This window comes from Sinocyclocheilus rhinocerous, unplaced genomic scaffold (genome assembly GCF_001515625.1).
Source record: "Sinocyclocheilus rhinocerous isolate Xijiao unplaced genomic scaffold, SAMN03320098_v1.1 scaffold1312, whole genome shotgun sequence".
In the NCBI taxonomy this organism is placed as follows: domain Eukaryota; kingdom Metazoa; phylum Chordata; class Actinopteri; order Cypriniformes; family Cyprinidae; genus Sinocyclocheilus; species Sinocyclocheilus rhinocerous.
This window is the reverse complement of record NW_015639805.1, coordinates 513,273-530,013: the sequence shown is the minus strand read 5'-3', so window position 1 is coordinate 530,013 and position 16,741 is coordinate 513,273. Positions and strand designations below refer to the sequence as shown.

General features: G+C 41.2%; 1 protein-coding gene across 4 annotated transcripts in view; it reads right to left on the bottom strand.

Annotated features, from left to right (window-relative positions):
* Positions 1-2,033: 2,033 nt before the first annotated feature.
* Positions 2,034-16,741, bottom strand: part of LOC107752139 (protein FAM222A-like) — a 74,306-nt gene continuing 59,598 nt past the window's right edge. For all 4 annotated transcript variants that reach the window (XM_016568018.1, XM_016568019.1, XM_016568020.1 and 1 more), the window contains exon 3: positions 2,034-5,234. In XM_016568018.1, the coding sequence (XP_016423504.1) occupies positions 3,775-5,234 (1,460 nt within the window). In that variant the 3' untranslated portion in view covers positions 2,034-3,774. The remainder of the gene's footprint in view (positions 5,235-16,741) is intronic.

The window sequence follows — 16,741 nt, the reverse complement described above, 5'->3', positions numbered from 1 at the left end:
AGAAGTCCATTCTATTTCTAAATAAAACTAAAGGCTGCACTCTGAATTGTAGAGGGCAGAAGACGAGAAAAAGAAAGATTGAAAGAGAGTCCTTTGCTGCAGCGGACTCCTCAAATCCATTAACACAGCAGAGATAGAACATAAAGGATGACAGCAGCAGGGAGGCAGAGAGGAAAGCCCCCAGGGATGTGATCAGACGCACATCTTTCAAGCTGACAAAAACTACACACGGAATAAAGACAGCGTGCACGCCGAGATGCTTATAGACTGTTACAACTCTGGTTTCTCTAAACCAACATGAGCTCACATACTTCAGAGCGCATTTTAGCTAGGAGATCACCCCTTATCTAGCACAAACACGGCACTGATGGACGGAAAACGTTAAAAATCTGCTTGAAGACTAGCGTTGTGAAAGCAGAGAGTTGGCATGGCTGACTTCAGGTGTGCTGCCTGTATTCCCTGCAGGTCCCCTTGTTTGTCTTCAAAGCAAGCGGTGCGCTATTATGAGCTAATCTACAGCAGATCAATACGGCACACTCCAAGCATGCTCAGCCTGACTAACACAATCACTACTTACATGGCTTCTCTGCAGAGACACAATGGATCTCTGTGGACATGCATTGTGGCGCTTTTGCTGTTTTCTGAGGAGAAACGTTGTAGCAAAGTATTTCAGCTGCTCATGATGTTTTCGCTTCAGTGTTTCAAACTGATAAACATGGGAAGCTACATTTCTGACGTATCAGTCAAAATGCTTTTTGAGGACTGTGTTTTGGAACGTAATTACAGTCAGATGAACCACTGAGACAAGGTCGTCCATGCAATAAACATTAATTTAACAACACAAGATGCAGGGCATAAAACACTAATGTGGTTAGACAAGGAAGAAAACCAAAAACTAGGAAGAAATAGTTATTTCAGTGAAAAACCATCAAATGTAAACTGTGACCGAGAATTATGGGAATGTGAATTGAACTAAATTGTAAGAGGACTTGTTCTTTTCACTCAAAAACTGTACATTTGATGGTATTTTAAAATGAAATGCCCAACTACTGTAAATCTATTAACACGCTTTTACCGTAGGATTTTTACAGTCTTTTAAATTAGCAATTTTATTCCAGCATTATCATAAATGCTCAAAAAAACCAAAAAACCAAAATACAAAAATAAATAAATAATAAATAAGTCAATAAATAAATAAAATAAAAAATAAGATTGAACACTTGTGCATTTACTTACCCTCCTGTCCTTTCTTTCTTCTGTGAAACAAAAAGTAGATATTTTGAAAAACATTGGGGTCCAAATAACAAAGTCATACAAGTAAATGAGGAAAGTCTCCATTTTTTTGGTCAACTATCTTTTTGCAATGTTTCACATATATGTGGTTAGGGTCACTTTTAGCTTTGCATTATTGTTATTATTATAGATTGCTGTGTCAAAAGATGTACACCGTGAAACAATGTGGTCCTAAAATGTCACCGTAAGTGGTTTAGCAACAAACAACCAATGATAATCCATGCTGCTTATCTTAAATATTCATGAACAAAACTGTCACATTCTACGTTTCCTTTCAGTGTTTGACAGAAAAAATTGAACAGTGACTGCAAACTTGGAGTGATCGACGAGTAGTTATTAAAACACGTTGCATGCTGCACTTGTCAAATTAATGTTGTTAACCTCGTAATATGCAAATAACAACCTGCAAGGGTTTGCAGGGTGAAGTCTCAAAACCTGACTACTCACGTTTTTATTTGGCGTACTATTTATACGCATTTTCATGAGACTGGGCTCTCAAGACTGATTACTAACCCAGGGTAAAGTATAAGTTGCTGACTAGGATGAAGTCAAAAATGACTTCGGGTTAACCAGTTCAAGTGTGAAAAACTCAGTAGTGCCTGTTTAGTAGTTAGTATATCTCTGCAAGAACTCAGAAGAAATTAATTTTCCATCAGCCGAACAGCTTCTGTGTGTGCATGAAAAATGTCACTTTTGTAATGCAGACAAGGTCAAAGCAAAGACGTGGGTTTCTCAATAAATTCTTGAAATCATTTTATTTTGCACCTCAAAACAAGACGGGAATGAGTATGTGGTACATTGGGAATGTAGACACAGCTGTACTTTTACAAATTTTTTTTTTTGGTGTAAGCTCAGAGAAAACAAAATTGTTAATACAGTCATAATAATTGCACTTCATAAATCTAGACTGTAGCCAGCTTTTTGCCTCCGCCAGAAACCCCCCATCGACTCACTCTCGAGTTTCTAAATTCAATTTACCGGTGAAATTTGACTGACAAAAGAAATGCTAATTTAATGCCAGGGACCGCTGTGCCCAACCAATTTTTCTTTATTTCCCCCCTCTGTGTCCCACAAGGCATTAGTCTTCTCAGTAATCTAAGTGCAGTACATTCACAGGAAAGTCACAGTCGGAATAAATATTTCAGTGTTGAGACAGAGCTTACGAGCGGCCTCAACCCGGCTCGAAACCGCTAGCACAGAGCTGAGAAAAACGCTCGGCCCCTCTCCTTCCACCTCTGTTTGAGAGAGGCAATGATTGTTTTTATCGTTTCAAAAAGAGGAATGGTCAAGCGACACCTCTGACAGTTTACCTCCCCTCAGGTCCTCATTTAATGGAGTCACCGAGAGGGAAGAGTCGTTTGATCCCTAACCAATCGAGAACAAGATTTCCAACAACAGACGGCTCATTTTCAGAATTCCAAATCAGATTCATTTCGGCATGTCAGAATGTGTTTCTATGACTGAAACAGACCTGATCGGCCTAATCTTGTTAATGAGGGCGGTCTCATTTCAGAGCTTTCCAACAACCGGTTACTTTTACATCTGCTTATGTGGAGATTTGATTCCAGTGTAGGTAAATAAATGAGCGTTCTGGTGGTGGTTACACCGTGAGAACAGCAGAAACTTATACTGCAGCCAAAGGAGAATAAAATCAAAATTAAAGACCCTTAACGAAACATTAAAAAACCTAAGCATTTTACACTCTTACTCCCTTAGCAGCCAATGCATATTATATACTACAAATATATATATAAAACAACAAAAATAGGTTCAAGTCTTCAAGTTCTTTAAATACATTATATTCGAACGTCTAATTTCCGACCTCCCAAGACTTTCACACATTTTTACACCCCAAGCAGTGCAGTTTCTTTGAAAAAACAAGGTTTTTCCATTTTATCTATTAGCGTCACCTAAAACTAAAGCACTGATCTAGTTGCCTTTTTGGTCTTTGAAATGTTGTAATGCGTGCATACCGTTACCTCTTACAGTGTTCTGTGAGCACAGGTTCAACCGTATCTTGTATCTTTTACAGACAAGCGTGGTGCTTTAAGACCATCATCTTCATCGCGTTAATCCAAATGGTTACTTGGGGAGGAGAGGAGGCCATTTTTACTTCATTTAAACTATTGACTCTCACCAAAAATAAAAATATTAGTCTGATAAAATAATTCGAAAGGAAAAATAGAGAAACAATTGGAAAACAATAAACAAAATCCCTCTTGGCAAAAAGAGAGAAAAGAATCACAGAATCCACATTTAGGAACATTCAAATTCCCAGCCAGCAATTCTCTCCCAGCTCTGAGCCGAGAGGCACCGATTGGCTTTCCAGCATTCACCCAACCGTATTCTGATCCAGATCTCCCCCAGTCTGCTTTGAGCAGGATCACCAAACTCCACTGCAAATCTATGCAATGGCAACAACTGCAGTTTGTGATTAAAGATTTTGCAGTCGCTCTTTATATCGGTCAGCCCCGTCTCTTCTTATCTGTAAACAGGGAGGCGGATGTGTGCATGCTGGTGGTCCAATAGTCTCGGCACAGACACGGTCTCGTATCCCTTCCCCAACATCTGCTCCTTGATGCAGGGAGGATGGATGTCATTGATCAGGTATTCCAGTGACTGCAGACTGCTGCTCAACACTGACGTATTACATAGACTCTTACTGGGCAAACTGCAGCACAGACCACCCGTGCTGTCGATGGGCGGGTGGTGATGATGATGATGATGGTGGTGGTGATGATAATGAGGGTGCTGGTGAGGGTGGGGGAATCCCAGCTCCCTGTGTCCCGTCACCGGTCCAGCTGTGGTCGTAGCTCCTGGAAGCTCCTGTGGGTTGTAGCAGTCGCTTTCCGGCGTCACCAGAACGCTGTTCCACGGCGGTGCAAAGTACTGACCGACAGAAAAGTTCCCATGCATCCCCACACAGTTCAAAGGGGAGGAGCTGACCTTGTCCAGCCCACCCCCGCCGCTCGTACTGGCCGTCATCGGGTAACCTCTGGAGGAGGACACCTGCGCCCCTCCGAACATGATGGACCCTCCTGGGGCGCAGGTTTCGGGCGACTTGCTTATGGCGCCTCCGCCTCCGCTCCCTTCGCTGTACATCCTCAAAACCGCCTGCTGCTGCTGCTGCTGTTTTTGCCACAGGAGGTAGTCCATACCTTCGGGATACACCCCGGCCTTCATCACCTCCCCGTTGTGCCCTGGCAGCACCGTCCCTGAATAGGCCATGTTTCCCTGCGGAGCCACACTAGTGACGTAAGTCCCCCCTGAGGAGTTAGCGGTGCCCGGTTTGGATGGGCTGGGGTTCGGAGGTCCCGTCGACGCCCCGTTCTGACACACCTGCTGTAGAGCCTGGGCCTGGCAGTGCTGGTTGATCTGGTAAATGATGCTCTGGATGGAGGGAAGATTCGACTGAGGAGGGAGGTTCAATCCTCGGCCCCCCGCAACAGGGATCACGGAGCCGGCCACAGTGACATTAGGGGGGACCGCCAGAGCGGTGGCCTCTGGCGGTTTGGGAGGCCCTGTGTGGTACACAATCTGTCCGTGGCAATGACCTAAAGTGCTGCTGTTGGGAGGCGGATAAGGAGCCACTGCTATCTGCGCAGGAGACAACTTAGTCCTCCTGCCCTCTGAGTTTTTGAGGACGCCCTTTGTGGAGGGTGCGAAAGATGACGAGGAAGATGAGGATGACGACAATGAGACCTTGACGATCGCTAACAGACCCTGGTAGCCCCCTGTGTGGAGGTGTGGGTAGGGGCTGTAGCGCTGTCCGGTGGTGTCGTATCCGTTCACAGTCCGGTTAAGGTGCTTGTGTTGGGGGACCCTGATGTTGGTGGGGAAGATCTTGATGGACAGAGGGCTGTTGGCCGTCTTCTGCGCGTAGGCATCCAGCTCTGCTGCGCTGGGGTAGCGCGGGGAAGGCATGGGAACAGTCAGCTCACCTGCAAGACAAAAAAAAAATTTAAGAAAACCACGAGTCAGAGTTACGGCCCACAACCTATTTGTCATTTGGAGCTTGAAAGCTACCGGTCACCATCTAATTCATCAGCAGCCAGCACATTCTTCTAAATAGACACTATTCTACATACCGTACTTGTGTGCACATCCCCATCCATTTTAATAGAGACAAGTGTGCTAAGCCTCAATGAGTCAGTCTGAATGACTACGAAAATGTCTGCCAAGAACAAAAATTGAATGGTACAAACCATAGACGCGTAATTCACAAATAATGTGAATATTGAAAGTTTTAAATTCACCCTGTCTATAGAAACTCTATTTTATTCCTCACTCAGTCCCCTCTCTCTCACTCAATATTCCAGTGGAGGTTCATCCCTGGATAAATAGCTCTTTTTAAACTCAAAATCAGGCACCTAAGGCATTATTAAACCAGCGCTTTGTGAAATTAATTTGGCCTCTCTATTGTTCAAAATTGGGTTACCCTTGGAGACGGAAAGGAGAGCGAGCAGGAAGTAAGGAGGATAAAAGACTTGTTTAATTGCACTGACACATTTGAGATTTATAAGTAGCACCAGTAGGTCTTAGCCTTGGCCAGGCCAATTTCTCAATTATTCAATCAGACCATCTCCAAATGAAGAGACAGACCTACATTACCCCTCCCATGAACCCCTGAAAACTCCACCCACTGGGAATCCGTAACCGGGTTTTTTTCAGCCTGTACAGAGAAACTGTGAGACAAAATGTACTGCAAGAGCTTTGTCATAAAACATGATTGAGACATCCATTAAAAACTGCGCTGCGAAACGGATTCGCTCCTATTAAAACGCAAAGACCCACATGTTGGGCAGGGCAGGAAATTATAAAAAAACCCAATAAGCCTTAATGTCTCTGACAGCAAGACAAAGTGTCCTTGTAGTTGGACTCTGTTTTGGCTTGATCGGGGTTTCGAATCAGGCCTGTTCAGAGAAACCCGGGGCTTTTGGGATTCTGAGAAAAACGACTTGGGGAAACAAGGAGAAAGAGCTGCGAGAGGCAGCACAGAGGATGAGCGGAGGTGAAGGGCCGTGGTGAGATTGGATTTAAACGACATTACTCAGGCAATTTCATGGCTACTTAGTTCAGTGCTACAAAAAGGCAGAGGGGGAGCGGGCAAAGCACTCAATTTACAAGTGATAAATCAACTGCCACAAATGACTACCAACTCGCTCAAAAATTATATTTTAAGGAAAGTGTGCATATTTTCTGCTTGTTTTTATCATTCTGACTAAAATTAAACTGCCACAAATGACAGTGTCAGCAAATGTCAGATTGGTTTTCCAGAACTCCGGGATCCAGCTGTGAGGAAGTTGTCACATTTCTGATTGTCACACATCCTTTTCCTCTCTAGCTTCCATTAAGCTGACACAGGTCAATCACTCAAGCAGCTAAATCCACATCATCCATTGCTCTAAGCCCTTCAAATCTAATAGCGCATGGTTAAAAAAAAAAACCTGATGTGGTTGCAGCCAAGAAAACAAACGTTTAGCAATTAATGTTTTTGAAAAAAAGTCACAACATACACTGTCAAATCTGCAGAAGCAGCTGAGAAATGATTACATTTTGTTTTCAAAATAGTTTCAAAATCATTAGAATCAAATAATATAATGTATAAAATATTATAAACTGTTTCATTAAGATGAGGCGCTATAAAATACTGTTTATGTAATAAATTATTTTTATTTTTTTGTAAGATAAACAATATAGTGATTAGCTTGAACAATTAAGCTAAAGGAAAAAGAATCTTAAAAGACATGGGAAACAGAATGTCAAATAAACACTTTCTTTAGCTGCTGCACAACTTTTACAGTGGATAGCACATATCTGACCCATTCCTCTATCCAAAACAGTTTCATTTCATGTATATTTATAGGATGTCTTGCTTGAGTGGCCTGCCTCAGACCACAGCGTTTCAAATGGAATTGGAACCAGAACTCCAGAGAAGACCAAAAAATACAAAATTGCATCCCATTGTGCTGCTGCTGTTGTTGTTGATATAAACCTCTGTTTGGGATCACTGTTATGCGGTGTGACCCCACTTCTTTTGAGTTTTAGATCAGACAAGACCCTCTATAAATGTGTTCACAATACAGCATAAAATATTTCTTGTTGCTTTTATTTGAGTGTCACTGTCTGAACTGATTGGCATTTGTTTTATTTAATTTATGACCACCTTTTTATGGATACAGATTTTTTTGTTGTTGCATGTATTATCATTTTCGAGCTGTTTATTTGAGAATAAAAGTCAGGTCATGTTCTAGGCCACATTTGTGCAGAAATCTAAACAAACCCCAAACATTCACTGTCTCAGACTAGCTCTTTTATGTCTAATAAATCTTTTTAAAGCATTCCTGAGGCTACAGAGGTCTGCAGAGTGTTTAAAGCGCATATGTTAGCTGGCATCTTCTTGGGCAGCGGATGAAAGGATGCTCATCTCCGCGCTGTCACAGTCTAATTGGAGGTGTTCTAAATGGGTCAGATGAAATGGGGGCTGTCGAGCATCTGTCCAGCCCATGCAGGGCCAGCGCAGGGGCCGACACTTTCAACCCCCTCGGTGACAGCAGCGCCACGGCGCTTTGATGTTTCCCCGACAGCCAGCACAGAAGAGTGGGTGGGGAGGGTGTGTGCGTGCGCCCCAGTGTGTGTGTGTGTGTGTGTGTGTGTGTGTGTGTGATACAACTAAACTGACAGTTTCCTCAATTCATTGGATCCATAGAGGGAAAAAAACAGTGGATTTCAAAGAGGCATCACTGGTCCGTATGCAAATAGACGTGCCAATTTTCTGATCTCCTTTACTTAAGGAGGGGGGTTGGATTGGGTGACTATCTTTGATCATCACATGGTTTAATTAAGGAGCCATGCTTTGCCATGTCACTCTCCCTTAGCCTTCTATCTTTCTCCTCCCTTCACTCCATCTCGCTTCACCAAAACGTACTAATTATCATTAAAGCTCAGCTAATGCTGTTGCTGCCATGTGTGTTTGGGTGACAGGTCCATATTTTCCATTCCTAAACTGCTCTGTTGAATCCTTTCGTACAACGGATAAAGCCGCTGTTGCTGTCTTTCTCTCTGTGGCCTGCTCTTGTTTGTCAACAGGCAAAAGCCTCCAGCACCCGACCTGCCATCAAAAGGTTTCACACTTCACAGGCCACGGGGATTAGAGGCCTTTCAGACCCATAGAGAGCTGCTCCAACCCACAAAGGCCTCTGGCTATTACAGCAGCTATGAGCACAACGGTGGAGAGAGAAAGAGAGGCGGACTAACAAGTTTGAGTTTGCAGTCATCAATGATTTTCTCTAACGATTCTTTAATAAACATTTCTAAATGATAATTAATACCATGTCAAGGTTATAAACAGGCACACACGAAATCTGCGCACACTGAATGGGAACATCTATCATTTACAAAAGTTATGCACATGCTACTTAGGTGTTTGTTTAATAAATAGTTTGGCCTATTAATTACTCTTGTAGCTACCAATAAGTGTCTAGTACCATTAGTTCCATTTAAAATCGGAAAAACAGAAAGCAGAAAATCAGAAAAAGTCTGTAGATTCAGTCAGTGCTGGTTATAAGCATCAAATGTGAGTAAAATGACTCACTAGGCTGCAACTGCAACATTATATAATTTAAACTGTATTTTAATTGATTTAACTGTGCAAAAGGTAGTGTGGCCATCACTGACGTAAAGTGGCGATTCAAATCAAAATACATACAAACCATCTACTAAAGAAATCATCTGTTGCAACTAGCATGCTCTCTATTTTTTCCTGCATGTGGCGACACATCAAACTGAAAATAAGTATCAAAATCACAACACTTTTTCTTTTTACACAGGTCAAGTTTTATTGAGATTAGCTCTAAACTACTGTATGTCACAACTATGGGAACTGTTGTATTAAATATATAAATATATATATATATATATATATAAATAAATAAATAAATAAATATTTATATTAATATATATATATTTCATGTATATTGACGATACTGCCTATGGCTGATGCCTTTGACGATTTAAAGATAATTATGTTTATTATTATTATTAGGCTAGTATTATTATCAAATTAATATTAGGGCTTATTTGTTCCATCATATTTCTTTTTACGCGTTTTTACAGTGGTGCACGTTATAACCAATCACACACTATTCTATTGAGTTTATGAATGAAATGGCCAGTCAGAGGTGTTCAGATTAGTCATCGCTGAAACACCACAGTTTTATTGTTCAGTGCACGCGTGCTGACTGAATTCTGCTCTGTCGCGAATTCTCTCATCATTAACAACAACGTGCAGATGTACATGCAATGTACATGCAAGTATAAGAGATTTATAGGGCTGCCCTCAACTAAGGATTTTTCTGGTCGACTAGTAGTCATTCACTTTAAGCATTAGCCGACTAATCGCACGTTTATTAATAAACCATTTAAATCATTATAATGAGCCTTCAATTGCCTACATAGCCTAATAAGCGCTCAAGCATACGCATAAAGCTTGCCACAGCGCACTGGCAGAAGTAATGATTATGAATGTGTCAGGGAAAAACAGTAAGGAGACTGCATTAACATTTTAATAATTTGATAAACGAGTGCTTTCTTTGTTTTCGGTTTAAGAGATGACTCGTCATCTCCACAGTAGTGGACGCACATGTATGCATGTTTCATACGGATTACATAATCTGAGAATATTTGTTTTCCATTTGAATTGGTTCATTTGAAAGTAGACAATTCACTCTCTATAGATATATTTTTAATGTCTGTAATGTCTGTAAAGACATACACAGAGTTTCGCGCTCGAGTTCACAGAGACTGAGACGGCAGAAAGTGCATCATGTTTGATTTAATTATTTTACAAAAGCACATTTTGTTATTGTGAGTGCACACAAATAAACGTAGAGTCTTTGCAGATTTGAGAGATGTATTACTCTTATCTGTATGACCAAAATGACGGAGAATTTTAAGAGCAAGTGAGCGCACCAGTGTCTCCATCTGTCCTGCAGTGAGTGCTACTGTTCACACTCTGCACAGACACTAAATAGCGCACATTTCTCTAGGTTAACATTAGATTGTGCGGCCATGTAAAGTTGCTAATACTTACATATTTCAGATTTTAAGCCATATTTGAGGTTGATGAATGATAGGCGAGCGTTTGGGTGTCCTGCCTGATGTACTGTATTATAGACTAGCTGTTAACGGTCTGTCCGTCACTTCGCCTGTGGAATTTTTTGAATTTTTTTTCTGCGACTAATAAAATTTTGGTCGACCAAGCCTCTTCTGGTCGACTAACGATTAGTCGACTATTAGGGGGCAGCCCTAGAGATTTATTCATCATACAGTGTAGATAGCTTCACTGATTATAACGGGAGTGTTTTTTTTTAAAGTGCAGAGATTATGTTTGATAATGTAAATGTCCTTTGCTTGTTTTCTGTAGCTGCTGTTTGAATAACTGAGGAACTGTAAGCATTATAATTAATAACTTACAATGTTTTTATTAAATTGTTATCATGTTTAATACAAATTCAGTAATATCACAAATATTTTATGACATGACGTCCATATGCTACTTGACTAAAAATGTGGTTGCTCCTGTTTGCAATATGTATGTGTGTGTTGTGTATGCTAATGTGGGGCAGGAGTTCTAACAGGTGTCTGCATAGGCGACAGTCTGCAATGCCTCCTGGGCAAAATGCTTCACACTTGCTACATCTCGACATGCGACAGCCTTGTACGGATTAATTATTTCCCTTGAGGAAGGCAGCAATCCATTCCTTGCTCGCTCACAGAACAGGAGTTACCGAGTGTGTGTGTGTGTGTGCGCTCAATCCCACAAACACAGTGAGAGCAGGCAAACCAAATTACACCGGCCCTGTCCTGTCCATTTATTGCAGATTATTCCTCTTCGCTTTACAGAAATGATCCATTCGCTGGCCGTTTTAATGTTGCACGTTTACCAGCAATCTAATATCAGTGCTGTCCTCAGTGAGCGTATTCAGTCATGCATTGTGCCTTTTTCCTCTTCTGGCATAAGGACAAATGATCCCGTCCTGCCAGGCACAAAGCGCTCGGGGAGGATGGGAGGGGAAGATTGCGGGAAGCGGGATGGCAGGAGGATAATTAGCAGAATGACCTCTGTCCTTAATCACTCGCGGCTGGCACAGAGTGCCCGTGTGTCAGAGCGGCAGTTCTCTAAATGCCATCTCTCATTACCGCCGACGCACACCAACCGGAGAGGCTCTGCGCACACACAAAAACACAAAAAGACAACAGGACCTGATCTCCGCAATCTCCCTGCCATCCCGCAGCGGTCTCGAATGGCAAACGGACACCCGCGGGCTGGAGTAGGTGGGTCGGGACGAGCGGGGCTAGGAAAGGCCCGGGTCAGCCTGGGCTGAGGGTGCAGCGGGAAGCCATACGGAGACAGAGGGATATGAGTGAATGCGAGTGGGAAGAAAATTGTAATTGGAGGTCCTAAAAAATGAGAATTGTCTGTGTAGGCTGTTTATTCGCTCTTTAAAGCAATGCATCGAGGTAGAGAATGAGAGAAAAGAGAGAGCGAGGGGCCAGATGCGTGCAAGCATCCTCAGGGAGGCGTCTGCAGGAAATGATGCAGAGATGAAAGAGAAATTGTGACACAAAATAACTGAATATTTTCAGCATTTACAATTAATCCTCCCAAAATATCAACTTCCCATGAAGAGCAGCTCTCTACAGAAGTACAGATGACGTACACTTCAGCCCTATAAATACGCAAATTGTCTGTGACGGTTGAGAGGTGACAGGATAAAAAAATAAAAAAAACTTTGAAATGTCCAGCAGCGTCGATCACGCCTGCAGAAGCAGGAGAGAAAGGGCTTAACAGCCGCTGGGTTTCAACAGAACAATGAACACACACAAAACCACATCAGCCTTGGCTCAACAAATATGGGTTGTGGCAAGGCACAGATAAACAGGAACTGATTCTGAGAAAAGCACACACATACACTGTCAGAAGCAATGCAACATCCAGCAGGTTCACAGCATTTCCCCCCTCCTCTCAAAGCCTGACCTGTTAAAGCATATGAGCGGTCAGCACAAACGCTTAGACAGGAACAGCCATCATCTTTATGTGCCTGTGTGTGTGAGACATCTGACCCTGGCACTTTTGGGCCAAGTCCAGTTTCTTTTCCACTGTAGGTGCCTGGGCTTCTCATTGTGATTTTATATAAACCGCACAATTGAGCAACAGATGGGCTGAATTCCAATTCGCATACTTATGAGTGTGAAAAAATATGTGCTACAACAGAGATATGACAGCATGTGTTTGAGTATGTAGCAAGAAGAAGGTATGTCAATACTAGGACAGACTGTAGTTTCATAAAACTGCATTTTCATAATATATTAGAACTCTGAATTTGTATACTACTCCTAAATGCAACAATAACATAATAGGTTCATTATATCATAATGCATTATTGGGGGTATTTTAAACAATATTATAAGGTCATGAAACGATTTTTTGAAACATTTATTGTTGAATAGTTCGTTCTGTTTCACATGCCATTTCTTTTTTTTTTTTGTCTAAATTTAAAGGATTTCTTTTTAATATAGTTTTAGTGTTTCATTTTATTCATTTAGACAAAAATAGCATAGAATTTAATATTAGCCATTTATTGGTAATCTGCCATGATAGTTTTAATATCGGTGCATCTCTAAAAGAGGTCACATTTACCTTTGTATGGCAGAATTCTGCTGGCAAAATGCTGTCATCTCAATAAGAATCCACAGAATTTTGTGGGAGTGAACATTTTTCAGATTCATCACCAGATTCAAGTTTATTGAACTTTTAACAAGCAAATTAGCTGTATTTATCAATATAAAGCTAATTGATTTGGAAGTGACCTCTAAGTAAGCAATGGATCTAATTTCCCTAGAAAATTTTGCAGAATCGCAAAGGATTGTGGGCAACATTACCATAAAAAACATATGTGGATGCATCGAAACCAGTCAATCAAAGGCACTAATGGATTTCCGGTGGACTGGAATGCACTAATCCAAATATTGCATACCGTGTAGGACAGATAATATGCAAACGGGATTCAGATTTGGCCTGGTTAAACATACACAAAACAGTCAAAACACAACTCATGCATGCACTCCCCAACACAAGCAGAGTTTTATGTCACTCTGGCAGCAGAATGATTTCATAAAAGTGGGACGGGGAGAGCGAGCGAGCATGAGGGGCTTCTGGTGTCGTTGTATTCTAAACAATACCTGCCTGTTGCTAATGGACGTGTCATCTGCTCTTCTCTCACACTGATTACTCAGCGATTACTAACCCAGGCCCCCAGTCGCCGTAACAACCGTTGCCGGCACAATGGAACCCTGAATGTGGCAGCTGTTTGAAGCTCTACAATTAACCCAGCATGCCTCTGTGTGCCTCTCCGGCTCTAATTGAGTGGAGAGCTGAAAGAACGCGGCTGTCCTCCCCCAGACCTCCTGCACCGCAGGCTCGGGTTCAGATCTCTGCCCCTCTCAAACACACACTAATGACAATAATAGAGCAGGACTGTGGACCTGTCTGTCCAGACCAAGAGTCCTACAGAGAGACATCTGAATATGCATAGACTGATAAAAATAGGCATGCTAACGATTCACAGTAATTGCTAATCAGATCGCACAAGTAAGTTGGGAAAAACAAACAATGCAAAGGTGGGATGAAGAGAAATTTGGACAATACTTTTATTATGGGCAATAATAACTGATATAATCTGTCAGTCAATCAATCAGTTAATTAAAAAAAGAAAAGAAAAGAAAAACCTGCCGCCTACTCAAGCTGTCCTCTATGCAATGACATAAAGAGGTAAACTAATACACCTACACTTATAAAAATAAATGATCCAAAAGAGGGGTTTTCGGAGTGATAACCATTTTTAGTTCCCTAAAGAACCCTTTAGTCAAACATTTCCTAAAATAATAATTTTTCTTAGCATGTAGAACATTTTAATAATCTAAAGAACCTTTTTCCACTATAAAAACCTTTTTGCAATGGAAAGGTTTCAAGGATGTTAAAGGGATAGTTCATCCAAAAATGAAAATTCTGTCATTAATTACTCATGTCGTTCCAAACCCGTAAGACCTTCGTTCATCTTCGGAACACAAATTAAGATATTTCTGACGAAATCCGAGAGCTTTTTGACCCTCCATAGACAGCAACACAACTGACACGTTCAAGGCCCAGAAAGGTATAATGTTATAAAGCTACAAGAATTCTTTTTATGCGAAAAAAAAAAAAAAATCTTAATTTGTGTTCCAAAGCTGAACGGAGGTCTTACAGGTTTAGAATGACATGAGGGTGAGTAATTAATGACACAATTTTCACTTTTGGGTGAACTAACCCTTTAAAGGTTCTTCATGGAAATATAGTTGCCAATAAAAAAAAAATAAACTAATTACATTTCAGGATGTCCACAATGAACAGACACGCATCTATGTCATAGAATGACAGAAATATGACTTATAAAAAAAATGTGGCCTGTTGACGTTAGGGATATAAACAATTAACAGCAAGAAAAGCAAGTGTTGAGCAGACTGAAATGGAAAAGCTGTCCAAAATTTAATTGAATATTTAGTTAAGGCCACACTTGGCTCCGAGCTTAATCGATTCATTTCCTGCTCCGCTCGGGGTGAACTGGCAAAACATATTCTGGTTACTTAGCTAATTCCCCACAGATACCAGCGAGTACACAATCAAAGGTGAATCTCAGCGCTAATAAGCGCAGGGGCTCCGAGTCAAATTAAAATGCACATGAATAATACGCGTGATACTTGAGACCTTCTCAGAGGAAATAACATTTTAGGCAATATTCATCCGAAGACAGCGCATGAAGTTTTCATTTGCATTACTCTTCAGCGTGACACCATTTAAAAGCCAATTCCAACATTTTAATTCAATGAAACGACACACATTGGAGATGCTCTCTGCTTGGTCTCTGTTTGGTTTCACTCTCACACATACGCAAACACACAATCCATGTCATTTTAAATGTCTGGAAATCTCTTTACTCACTCACCGCTATATACTCTCACTAGGCATGGGCCGGTATGACATTTTGACGGTATGATAACCTTAAGCAAAATATCACGGTTTCACGGTATCATGGTATTGTCGTTACAGCTCTAAAATGTGTTATTTTTAAATGACTGGGTAAAAAAAATTATAATAATTTTCCGCTGAACACAATATATTTTGTTTTTGAGCAACATACAGAATATTAGGAACAGTAGAATTTGTTTATTTTTTCTTTGATTTGTTTCCTAAAAAGAAGAAAAATAAAGACTGACATCTTTATTTAACCTAAATCTGTAATTACAGTTATTTGTTATATAATTCATATACATATCATTTCATATCATTTAGTTATATAATTTTATATACATAATTTGATTTAATAATAACCCAATTTGAAGCAAAAACAGAATGTTCTGACTAGCTTTGTGAAATTATACTACATGCCTGAACGAAGCAAACAGCAGAAGCTCTGAATGAGATGCAGATTCACTCTCTGACAGCAGGAGGCGCTCATGGAACACCAGATACAGCGTTTCCTTGGTTACCGCTGTAAACAAAGCAGCACTGCACTGAAATACTGCTTTAATATGAACTATACAGAGACGAGATGAAAAGAAAATACCACGTAAACTTTTCTGAAGACAGTCAGTTCCCCTCAGAAACACATTCATATAAACCCCCAAATCAATATTGAGGATTTTCTTCCAATAGTTCGTGCATCATGAACAGTGAGTGATCTGCCTGCTACAGTATTTTTCTCTGCGAGTCCGTCTTCAGCGTCTCTGGCCTGTGTTAACGGGCGTTTACAGACTTCATATTTTCACATAAATGACATTTTGGAAAACGACTGCATTGCAACGCAGTTTGTGCAAGTCCAGAACAGAGACGAGTTGCTTGCAACAAGACAAAAAACAGTCGGTTGCCGATCGCGTAAGCTCCAGGGGAAGCTCCTTAAGTTCGGCCGTCCTACACAAGGAAAAACAGCGCATACCGCAGGAACGGTATAACGGAAAATATTAGTGGTTTTGAAACCGTGACATTTTCTAATCACGGTATACCTTGAAACCGGTAATCGGCCCATGCCTAACTCTCACTCTGCCTTCCTTTCCGATCGTCCTTCCTCTCCTCTGCTCCTGCACTCTCATCTATCTCTCCATCTTTCCCTCTCTCTCTTTGAGTAAGCGAGTTTCATTGGCGGTGCTTGCCGACTGGAATCACCTCAGGGCGAACACTTTATTAACTGCGGTCAAAGCGTCACTACAAATATCATTCTACACACACAAGTGTCCCTTTGCATTTGTCTGCTCTCTGCCTGCATAGGGCCAGCAGGACCAGGCTGCCTGTGTATACACACACACACACACACACACACACACACAGAGAGAGCGTGGGAAAACAGACAACACG